This window comes from Rhipicephalus sanguineus, chromosome 8 (assembly GCF_013339695.2).
Source record: "Rhipicephalus sanguineus isolate Rsan-2018 chromosome 8, BIME_Rsan_1.4, whole genome shotgun sequence".
Lineage (NCBI taxonomy): Eukaryota > Metazoa > Arthropoda > Arachnida > Ixodida > Ixodidae > Rhipicephalus > Rhipicephalus sanguineus.
Window position 1 is genome coordinate 24,384,247 of NC_051183.1, and position 12,502 is coordinate 24,396,748.

General features: G+C 48.6%; 1 protein-coding gene across 1 annotated transcript in view; it reads left to right on the top strand.

Annotated features, from left to right (window-relative positions):
• The first annotated feature begins 518 nt into the window (after positions 1-518).
• LOC119401564 (solute carrier family 26 member 6) overlaps positions 519-12,502 on the top strand; it is a 45,441-nt gene continuing 33,457 nt past the window's right edge. The window contains exon 1 of the mRNA XM_037668464.2: positions 519-732. Coding sequence (XP_037524392.1) covers positions 702-732 — 31 coding nt within the window. The 5' untranslated portion in view covers positions 519-701. The remainder of the gene's footprint in view (positions 733-12,502) is intronic.

Consider the following 12,502-nt stretch of genomic DNA (forward strand, 5'->3'; position numbering starts at 1 on the left):
GTTCAGATAAGTCTGTCAGTGCAGTTCCGTATGTCACTCGGTCAAGTTCAGACCAGTCAATCATTCATGAGCAAAATTCGACCAGTGAATTAAGACAAAGTACTGCTGCGCGTGCAGTGAATAAACACGGACGTACTTTTTGCTGCGCACTTCGCTGACCAAGTGAACTCGTTGCTGTTTCCCGGAATAAGGCAATGCTTACGGACAACGCGCAGCGCATGAACGAAAAAAAAGGAAAGAGAAACGAAAGGAACACAAACGAAAGAGAGAGAGAAGAAAGATACCGCATCGATAAGCTCGCATGCTGGATGTTTTCAGTAGCGATGCACGCGCCGCTTGCGCGACGCCAGCTGTCCCAAGCCGGGTATTCGCCGCGGATGGAGCTGCGCTCCGTCACAAAAAGAACGTTCGTCCGCTGCCCACACGTGCGCTCGTCGGAAGTTCCCTTTGACGAGAGCGGCTTCGACGACGCACTGACAGTGGCTTCACGGTCGCCCCTCCGCGATGAGCTTACGCCGACGACACCGCGTGTAAACGACACGCTTTGGTGAACCACCCCACGAGTCGGTTTCGGAAGCCGAAGCCCAAGTGCTGTACCTTCGCAGTCGTGCGGTCTTCTCTGACACCGACAACCCGTGCAGGCGAACGCAGCGTCTGAGCCCCTGAGTGTCGAGGAATAACGACGCTGCTCTACGACGACGATGAGGCCTGTCAACGACGGTCAACCAGAGAGTGAGTGATGCGTTTCATTGTTGGAATGCCGTCCGGACAACCCAAATAGCCTCGCTGAAGTTAACATCGTAAAACATTGCTGACAAAAGGACTTCCTGTTAGGCAAGTCGGCGCTTAGATTAGTCTGGTACGCTTGGTTGTGGCGGGAAATACATTTCGTGAAAAGGGGGATAGAAAAGAAAAGTGTTGGTGCTTCACTTTCTTCTCTTTTCTCTTCCACTTTTCACGAAGTGCATTTTACGCCACCGTGAAGCATACCTAACCAACAGAGCTTCCAGCTTCAAGGAATGTCTCGGTGTTCATCATGAAGGTAGGTAAGGCTTACAAACACGGACACAAGAGGAGATAACACAAACGCCATTCTCTTCTTACTTTCCTTAATTACCAACTCTTACTAGCTCAACTTCTTGGCATTCTCTTTCACTGCAATATAACAGGAATAGGTCGGTAACGAAGCAGCGATTTTTGGCCAGAAATTAAGCTCTTAATTTCAGGAATGAGATATGCCGTCGTGCACGGCTTTGGATTACTTTTCACCGCCTGAGGTGTCCTATCTTATAGCCAAATCTAAGCGCGCGAGATTTATAATGCGAGTTGTAACTTATTTTTCTTTTCGCTGATATCTGCCCACCTTGTCATTTACCGCCGCCGATGTTGCATGCAGCCTGCAATGTGGGCCGTTCCCGCGGGTATGGACCACTGCTTTTTGCAGCACTTTTATTTATTTTTTTTGTACTGAGACACAATGTGCCCGATGCTCACCACAGGAAACTAGTTGCTCTGTAGCGAATCGCAGGGATTATGACCCTCGTGTTAACGAACAGCAGCATACGTCACACACTGCACGTTGTGATAACAGAACCTCGCATCTAATCGCAGCTGCATAGATTTCCCAAAACGCATGTTGGAATCTCGAAAGTTTGATCCCTTTGGCAACAAATTCGTTTCATTTCAAGAAGAAAGCACCGACATCGCGTTCTTACAATACGTTTCGTGTGCATTTGCCATGTAATTACTTTTCTTATTGCTGTAATTGCTAGCAGGTTAAGTGCTGTGTTATCTACTGTGCGCCCTACTCTTTATTAGGTCCCGCATAAGGTCCTAGATATAGCCAGGAAACTAGACAACTTTTAATCTGGTTTCCTGGCTATATCTAGGACTTTAAGGATTGACGCAGAGAATGCGATCACACAGTATTCCAAATGCAGCCACATCGAGGCCAGCAACCAGCGTTTTCACTCTTAATCAGGTCCCACGCCAAGTCCTAGATATAGACAGGAAACTAGACATTTTTCATCTAGTTTCCTGTCTATATCTAGTGCTTTACGTGGGACGTGATCAAGCGTAAAAACGATGGTTGCTGGCTTCGATGTGACCTTACTTGGAAGCCTGTGTCATAATACTGTTTACATTAACCCGAGTGTTTTACTTAACGTTCATGATCTTGCACGCATTAAGAATCGGCTGTGTTAGATTTTGCCATGCTGGTGTTTTTGCACCGATGACGGACGCAATTTACGGTTAATTAGGAAATACGACGCAGTTGGATGGTCCGTATATAAAGGAGAAACAGGCTGAATGGGAATATTGTGGCTGCACGTACGAAGTACCCACAGTCGACATTGCCAGTAGAGCAGACCGTAGCCAGGAATTTTTTTCGTGGGGGGGAGGGGGGAGGAGGGCGGGGGGGGGGCGGCACTTGCTCACAACCTTGACTATTTGAGAAAAACACCTATTTTCGTTATTTATTTTTGGTAAAAACACCTACTTCACCAAAACTTTGGGGGAGGGGGGCAGGGTCCCCGCCCCCCCCATCCTCTTGGCTATACGGGCCTGCGGTAGAGGTACCTTTGACGGCCGCTCAAGGCCATCAGAAGTGCTACGTGTGGTGTTTCGCCCCGTGAGAACTTACAGATAATAGCGAAATCATACGCGATTAGTCTTTCACTCACGCACGAAAATGTACAACGAACTGTAATCTAATCCTAGGCTCTGAAACTCGCTGCTTTGATAAGACTGTCTCACGCCTCCTGTGCGTTTTCCAAGATTATAGTACGCGAAGACACGAGCTGCGTGCCTCGTCAGAGACATATATGAAAGCTGGCTACTGTCAGTATCTGGCGCTTACGTGCCAAAACCACAGGATCACGAGGCACGCCCTAATTGGGGGCGGGGGGGGGGGGGGGGGCAGGAAATCTCGACCACCTCGGGTTCCTTAACGTGCATGTTAATCTAAGTACACGGGCCTCCGTAGCATTTCGCCTACATCTAAACGCGACCGCCACGCTTGGCATCGAAGCCGCTACTTTTGGCGCTCAGCAGCGGAGCAGTCCGGCTACTGTCAGAACAAAATATTGAGGCAGTAGTCACCAGGAACGCTTCCGCTAAAGGTATCTTACGCTTTTTCTGTGTTTATATCCCTGTCAACCCAAGGCTAAGGCAAATACTTAACGTTTTGAAAACGTGGTAACCGCAGTGGCCATGTATGTCTTATGTTCGCATTTGTGATCGTTCGATGATGAAATCAGCTATGATGCACGTCTGGCATCGAACAAAAGTTCAAGGACTACCCGCCATAGTAGCTTAGCACCTATAAGGTATGGCGCTGCTAGGCTCGAAGGGGCGAAATGAACACCCGTATACGCACATTTAGGTGCGTGTTAAAGAACCCAGATAGACAAGATCAAACCAGAGTTCACCGCTATGGCGTGCCTCAGAATCGTGGTTTTCGGTACGTAAAAGCACTGAAATTAATACAAAGTTTTAAGGACGAACTTGTGCCAAACTGAATGTACTTCCTTTTGCATCCTCGACATAAGTTGGTTGAAATCGACTAGTCCAGGCAAAGTGCGCATGTTCGAACAATGCGATGCATTGGAGCAAATCTGCGCTGTGGAGCTGTCCTAGAAGAATTTTTTTAAACATTTTGCTGGTGCCATGGTCCGCTAGGTTTTGCTCACCACCATAGGCGCGCACGCGCATGGTGCTCCGTTAGGGGAAGGGGAGGGGGAGTTCTGTAGCAGCACTCCCCCCCCCCCCCCCCCACACACACACACACGATATTCCTGAAACCCCTCCCACTGAAACCCTTACGATCAGAACGCAGTGCGAACATGAGGTATTGAGGGAGCCCCCCCCCCCCCCCTTGCCACCCCCGCCCCCTGCGCCCACACATATGCTCACGACTGTACACGTTGTCACTTGCTATGAGACACAGGACTTACATGCGAATCCGAGACACTGTTTGCACGCGAGGCATACGGTGGCTGACAGGATGGCGAAGCTACCACCACGTACTAGAGGAAACAGAAAACAGTAAAACCACCACAGACCACTTCCGAAGCTAATGTTCATGAAACATTCATGGCGCGTCCTTTACCTGGTAATCAGCGGCTTTGTTTCGCGGTGTGGCATCACAGACAGCGTTCCTGACCACGAAAGCGATCTATAAAGCTTGCGGGGAACATCACTGCGACAATATAGGCATTCCGAAAATGCAGCCACGCATGCGCGGTTCGAGCCAGCCTCCAGTACACTGTTATACTGCTGGATGCCGCACGTGCATTCTCGATCGCGCTGCTTGTTTGTTTTAACCGTGTGTTGAAGCAAGTCAGTCTCACCACCGCAAGGGTGAAGCGATGAATGCGATAGCAACAAATTGGAATGGTGCACCATAGAGAAACACACTTCCGTGAAAAGCGGCCGCTCGATCCATTTTGCGGTCGCGCAAGCAAAGGTCTGACACGTAGCGCAGATACGCAGGCTTCCACTCGTTAGTCGGCAACTCTAACAGGTGCTTCAGGGGGACCACCCAAAAAGGAGTTTCGTATTAAATTTTTGCAAAGAAAACATTTTTTCTGATGTGTACAGTCTTCTATGTCAGGTCTAGATCGTGTCCTGCAGAGGGCGTTTAATGCACCAGAACAAAATTCAGTAAAGCCCGCATAGAAAGTTTTTTCTTTTTAGTCTGTTTTGCACCGTGGGTACAACGCATTCGTGTGGTTTAGATATGCACGTACTCACATTCACCAAGAGTGGGTGGTAAAGTGGTAAAGTGGTACCACTGGTAAAGACACTCGCCTTCGGTGCACGAGTGCGTGGGTTCGAATCCCAGCATCGGAAAGAAAATGATTCTTGTTTTATTCAATTATTTCTTCAAGGCGATTATCGTCCCAAATCTCTGAAGACATTATCGGTCTGACCAGCCGCTCTCGGCGCTGACAGCCGCGCAGTAGCTAGGCTGCAGGGCCCTACAGGAATGTCCGGTCTTGGCCGACTGGCCTCCAGTGGCATGGCGCTACAATCCCAAAATCGGAAACCAGCGTGGGTCGCCAGCGATACAACGCACACGCAGCGAGGGGAACGATGCAGAATGGCCCTCGTCTGGCATAATTTTAATCTCGCGACGTGTGGCGTCCCGTGTGTTTCACCCAACGCCGCGTGCGTTTGTATTCTGCCGTTAGTATCCTGGGGAACGAACGAGGCATGACATTATTGTCTAAGACAGTGAGCTGCGGAGCGAGGGGTCACAGGTTCGAATCCCCGGTCGCGCTCTTCGGAATTTTTTTTTCTTCTGAATCATTTCTCTTTGTGGCTCTTGTTTATATATACATACATATACATATCCGGGACATCACGGTGATGGCAAAAATCCGCCGAATGTCTATGTAATTGCTATCGCAATAAAAAGAAACGCCGGGCCCCTTAACCACAAACAGGCACTCGCGCTCGCGTGCTCCTCTGCTAGCAGATGCTCGCGTTCCTTGCGTTTTCACCTCGGACGCTGAGAAAGGGCATTCGGAGAGGTGGACAGGCGAGCCGACGAACGCGTTCGTTGTAGACCCGTGCACAACTGCAACGCCTGAACTAAATTTCGACCTCTGGCGGCCCCTTAACCACAAACAGGCACTCGCGCTCGCGTGCTCCTCTGCTAGCAGATGCTCGCGTTCCTTGCGTTTTTCACCTCGGACGCTGAGAAAGGGCATTCGGAGAGGTGGACAGGCGAGCCGACGAACGCGTTCGTTGTAGACCCGTGCACAACTGCAACGCCTGAACTAAATTTCGACCTCTGGGTGGTGTAGGGGCGCTTTAACAATTGCAGGAAAACCGCGTATCTTTCTTTGCAATCAGGCATACTGTATTGAGCTCGGTATTCGTTTCAATAAAGAAAACCACAAAAGAAGCATGAAAACCGCGTGCTGGTTGATAAGGCGCCCGTGAACAATGGGAACACCCTTCCACGCGTTCCCGGTGAAGATTAGGTTGTATCTGCTTTACACTTCCCACGAGGGCTTCGAGTGACGTCAAATGGCCCTTCCTTCTCCCCGCGTGTGTTTCCCGCTTTCATGTATAAAAGGAAGACCCGCCTAGCAACTCATTTAGCTCATTCTAGGACTGCCGTGGGTAGATCGTGGAAATTAGACTCCGAAAGACTAGCGTGAATACAATGCTCGTCGAAATGAACAAATTCGTCTTGCTGAAAGTGTTCGCCGAACCAATGACAGTCTACCATAGCGACCACAAAGCGATTGTCACTACCATTACTGAAAAGTAATAATGAAACTTACCCGCCCACTTCACCCCCCTCCCTCCTCCATCAGCATGTGTGGTGTTTGATACACCTTTACTGGACATTCACGTTCGCAGGGCTGAATGGCGGTCAATTTTTTCTCCATGTTATACAAAGTAAGGCTAGCAGCTAACTTCTTTAGGATCCGATCAAGAGTAACCAACGCTGGTGTAAGGGAATACAGCCGCTCCAGTGAACGAAGCGGTTTTCGTGCTCCGTCGCTTCAGCGCGAAATAAGCGGTGGCAGCACAGAACGTACAAAGGTACGAGCCGTCTATTAATCCCCTCTGGAGATATACAGCACTCACAGACGAGGGTGACCACGCCCTGTAAGTAAAAGAGCGCATTTCGCAGGTTACTGAAATTAGGTTACTTCGTGGTTCTGCCAGGTGTGGATTCGATTCCCGGTCATAGCGGTGGTGTTTTAATGTGTTGTTGCGCAGAAACTTTAATGTACTTACATTCATGAGGAGGAGGGGGAAGAGAAAGACGGAAGGACAGGGAGGTTAGCCCGTTCTCAGACCGGCTGGCTGCCCCTGCTGTGAAAAGGGGTAAGGGGAATAAAAGATGATAGAAAAGAGATGTTACAAAAAAGGTAAAAAGAACAAGAATAAAAAACTCGCAAGGTCCTTCTGCGTACATCTAAAGCGACTGGAAGGCGAAAATCTTTTTTCTCTGTCGATGCATTCATTGTTCCTGCGCCGACACCCTCCGAAAGCTTTTTGCACTTAATGTGGTTTTGCATTGCCTCCAGGATCGGAGGCACCTCGGCTGGTTTTGCACTACCTACGTGAACGGCCCACCCAGCCAAGATGCACATGATGACATCATGGGACGTCACGTGACGTCGTAATGACGTCGCAAATTTTGGTGTTATGTGGCATTGTGATGACGTCATAGTGTGACCTCCTCGCGTGTTGATTTTTTCCATCACTCGTGTGCACGCCGACGCGGGACGCCATTCAATTTTCGCGTTTGATGAGGCATCAAAGGAGTTCGCCTTAATAAACGACACTGCTTGAAGTCTGTCTCTAAATCCGTCACGGAGGTCTAGTGGTTAGAGTGCTGGACTACTTACCCGAAGGTCGCGGGTTCGAAGCCCGGCCGCGGCGGCCGCATTTTCGATGGAGGCGGAAATGCTTGAGGCCTGTATACCTAGATGTAGGTGCACGTTAAAGAACTCTAAGTGGTTGAAATTTTCCTGAGCCCTCGTCTATGGCGTACCTCATAATCATATCGTGGTTTTTGGACGTTAAACTTCAACATTTATTATTAGGAAGTTTTAGCTTGAACGTATACTTCTTTACGTTACCGTGTTACCGGATTACGTTTACCGTGTTACGGGAACTCGAGTTTTAGTAAAGTTTTTAGCTACCCAAATGTAAACCTTTACGTTTGCGCAAACCACAAAATGGTGATAACTGCATTTAAACTACATTTATTTAAATAACAATGGATTACCGTTGCGGCAGAGTCATAGAAGAGGTTTTTAGCGTTTGCAGTATACCGATATACGCAAAGGGGTGTAGCAATACCGGGTTACCGGACGATGGTGTCGACATCTTGTGACGCTTCGTGCAACGACAGTCACGGACACGTTTGTTTTCGCGTAGTGGTTTTGAGGGAAAAAATGATTAAAAAGGCAACTCATTCGTAGTTCTGCCGCTGCAAGGCATTTACAATGGAAGTAGAATGCCCGATATTTCTGCAATAACAATATTATTCTCGCCTTGTTAACCCTGGCACCGCTAGATGGCGCCACCTATCCAGCCTGTCAGAAGCCTTAGGCCTCTCGCGTTTGCGGCTGAAACAAGGTGATCGTAAGTGGCGCTCGCACTACGGCTTATTTTGACTCGGCGGCTGGAGTCTCCGAAAAGCGGATATCGCGAGTAGCCACGAACGAAGGTGGATTTGCGAGATAGGGCCGTAAACGTAAAGCCTAACAGACGAGTAGTTTACGTTCCGTAAAGGTTCGCGCATGCGCAGAGTCCATCCGGTAACACGGTAACGTAAAGAAGTATACGTACAAGCTAAAAGTCCCTATTATTAAGTCTGTTCCTAAGACCAGTCGTCCGCAAAAAAGCAGGACAACGCTATCAAAGCCTTCTGTGGCGAGGATGGTCTCGGCGAGTGTCTTAAGACCCTTTCCTAGGACAATGGGTAATTGTCACGTCTGCCTAACACTTTTGAAAGTTCTTTTTTTTGATGCACTGAAGCTAGGACACTCACAGGGCAGATAGTCTCCTCGCAGCTGCAGTTATCACATGTCGGGCAAAATGACGAGCATGTTGATACCTTCAGGTGCGGCGAAAACAAGTCCGGAGCCTGCAAGCACGGCGCGCTTCATGATTATATCTTGGTATTTGCACTTAAGGCACAAATATTCAATTATTTAAATTTCACTTATTTCACTCAGGGGATACTATCGAAACGAAAGCCTACTTCATAATCATATCTTGGCATTGCAACGTAAGACCAATAAAATTAGATCATTTCTGTTTTAATTATTTCATTGAGGGCATATTAGCGAAGCTAAACTCTACTTCATAACCATGCCTTGGTATTGCCACGTAAAACCAATAGAAATTAATCATTTCAGTTTCATTGAGGGAATATTAGCTAAGCTATAGTCTACTTCATAATCATGTCTTGGTATTACCACGTAAGACGAAAGGAAATAAATCATTTCCTTTTCATTGAGGGCATATTAGCGAAGCTGAAGTCTACTTCATAATCATGTCTCGGTATTGCCACGTAAGACCAATAGAAATAAATCATTTCAGTTGCAAATATATAATTGAGGGCATATTAGCGAAGCTAAAGTCCACTTCAAAATCACGTCTTGTTATTGCCAGGTAAGACAAACGAATTCAATCACTTAAATTGTATCCAGAAAAAACTAGAGATCGTGTAGTGTTTGTATAAATACAGTCTTAATAGCCAGCAAAACAGTAAATTTATTTAAATTGCTGTGAGTCGGACTTTTCGTAGGCTAAGTAGACAGATGAGGGGAGGTCAGGCGAAGGAAAGCATTCGTGCAGCGACGCGCGCAGCGCTCGCTACTTGTTGATTTTATCACCATTTCGCGCGCAATGTTTTAAAAAATACAGGAAAAAAGCTTTTGGCCCCTGTATTTATGGCTGCGGATGTTATTTTGCGCCGGAAAGATATGAATAATGAAATGCTCGCAGCATCTGCGATTATGCTATCTGCCACGTCTACCTGAAATGCTCGCAGCATCTGCGATTATGCTCTCTGCCACGCCCATAAAACGCCGCGAACCATGCTTCAAACTGTTGTACATTCACGGTACTAAATCACCCCGTGCGCGTTTTCACATTCAGTTGACCACGCGAGGTGCTTGCACCTGTTCGTTGCGTACCATTCCTGTAAAAGCTCTGTACTTTCTAAAAGGTAAAGGTGGAGCCGTAGACGTCAGCGCGGCTCGCAAACGTCCGAACAGGGGACGGGTGCAAGGTCTGGAACGTCCTGGCTTCAATGTGATCCCTTTTCAACAGCGGAGTTGTTGAGGGGCTAGCCATGTCCGTGGAAGTTCTTTGGTCGTCACGCAAAACCACGTGAACCCGCATGTTCCGCGCTGGGTCACGGTGCCTTGCGGTGTGGCGAGAGTGAGGCTCCGTAGGAAGGAGAAATGGCTGCACTTGGCTTCGGCGAGAGTGGCGAGAAAGACGCACGCTCGGAGGGGGACAGGTTTTCTATGTAATGATGCCTTGCCATACTTCCTTGGCGACGCGGGCACGTCATGCGCAGCAGCAGCGCTTCCAACGGTGCTTGCTTTCCTGCGCAGCCGTGATAGTGACACGCATTTTGGTCGTGAGGCTGGCTCGAATGGGCCACGGCCGCACCAGAATTGTACCTTAGGGTACCAGCGCGGCCGTGAGTGCTCGTTCGTCGCAGGAGATCCAAATGGCTTAACCTGAAGAACAAAGAAATCATTAGTGCAAGTTGATAGCGCAGTTGGCACGCGCTCCCGTTTTCAGGCTAAGCGTGTTCACGACTATGCATGCAGAGGAGCTGAAAGGGGGAGGGGGGCTGCGTGACTCCGGTAAAAAATTGCGTATTTTCACCGACCGAGCGTGCTCGCCGCGGTCGTGCACGCCGTTCTTTACAGAGGATCAGCCGACGGCTCATACCATTGTACGTGCTGTGTCTCATCGCCAAGTTCGCGTTGAAGCCATGGGCAGCAGGAGGGTTACTTCGCTCACTGCAACAACCGCGTTTCCTTACGCCTGCGTTTTGTTGAGTTACGTCAACAGGGTTAGGCGCTAGTCTTATGGCTCGTTCACACCTGCGACTAGAACTCGTCACGCGAACAAGTTAGTCGCAAAGCGACTGTCTTGGCTCAGTCGCGCGACTGCAGTCGAAAACCTCCGAACCAATCAGATGCGCAGAAACAGGACGTCAGCTTATAATGCGGGGCAATAGCAATGCGAGCAGACGTGAATGCTGTGTGTCGACGGGTATAAGTCGCGCGCTGATGTGAACGTCGGTCGCGTAGAGTCTCTTTTTGATCGCCGTTCGCAAATCGTAGCGCGAGCGATGCTAATCGCAGGGATGAATGGGCCCTTACAGGTTAATAAGGGGTAGAGGAAAAATTGAGATGTTGCCGTCTCAAAACCACGAACCTGTAAACCCCACGTGATGTGTACCCTTGGGCATGTTGCTTTCTCGGACGCAAAGCCAAGCAGCTGTTCTTTTGCGGATGTTTTGATGACGTTGGCAGTTCCTGCCATCTGTAACCTGCGCGACACGTGCAGACAAGACCGGAAGTCCGGCGACGGGAGCTCGTTTTATTAACAAGCGGTGCATGTGTTGCAAATCCGTGACGTTTTCGGTGTCAGTGGTGCCTTCAGGTCACAGCAGTGTTGTCTTTGGCACCTATTTGCGCCTGTCGTATACGTCACCATACAGCCGGTTACGACATAAGAATACATACAGCTTAGAATAACAGAGCTGAACAAGTTGGTAAGTATTCATGTTAAAAGACCGGGCGCGCAAACACTGACACAAAAGAGAAGTGTAGACGGCGTTTGTGTTGTCTGCAGTTCTCTTTTGTCCGTGTTTGCATGCCCAGCCTTTTGACACGAATGAATACAAGCTCCAACCCCGGAAGAGGAGCGCGCCTGCCATTCATATGTGCATGACAGTCGCGCTCGGTAGTTTCCGCCCTAACGTTAATTATTTTTTACAACGAGGCTGTTCTAGCTCGCCGTAAAAGGTCTGTCGTCATGAACGGGTGTGTGCCACAGAATTTGGGCAAATCCCACTACTCACCACTGGTCGTCCTCTTCATCTTCGTTTGCAGAAGACGTGCGCCAATTTCCCAGGCGTGGCTTGTAATGTGCCTAGTTGGTGAGAGAGCGAGTACAGAGAGAGAAAGAAACACAGAAAGAGAAATAAAGATATAAAGGAAGAGAGAGAAATTGTTGCCGAAGAAAAAAATTCTTCAAACCCGCGTACCCTCGACCCGAGGGCGAGCATCCTAACCACTCGGCTATCCAGGCACGCCAGCAGATCATAGCATAGACTTGTATAGTGTAGTGTAGCAAGGAGGTTGGAGATGGAAATGAGCATGAGGTGTATTGATGCGATGGTGGTGAGGAGGAAAAGGCGGAAGGGAGAGGGTAAAGCGTAGGCCAGAAAGAATGAGAAAGGGAGAAATATAGAAAGAAATTCAGAAAGAGAAAGAGGGAAGGAGAGAAGGTCAACCAAAATATAGATACAGAAATACAGTGAGAGATAGAAAGAAAGGGATGTGGAAAGAGGAAGAAAGATAGAACGAGCAAACAAGAGAAAGAAAGAGAGAGAGAGAGAAATAGAGACAGAAAAAATGGGCGAAGCTTGCACTGAGCCGCGCAACGCTCGAAACAGCGAAACTGGACGATTTTGAAGGTAAATATGGTCGCTTCTAGGTTGTTGGTAGGCCTGAGATAGGTGATGCAGGTTGATTTTAGGTTGCTTTTAGGTCGTTGCTAGGTTTTACCTAGGTGATGCTAGGTTGTTTCTACGTTGGTTCTCAGCGCGGAGAGGTTCGAGTTAAACCGCAGAGAGTCACAGACACGACAAGGATGTCAAACTCCAGAGGCAGAAACTCGCTCTGAAACCAAGCGTTTACGCCTTTCATAGATCTTGGGGCATGCCGATCCTTAAGCAAAACCCACTTACAACGCAGCAAAACCT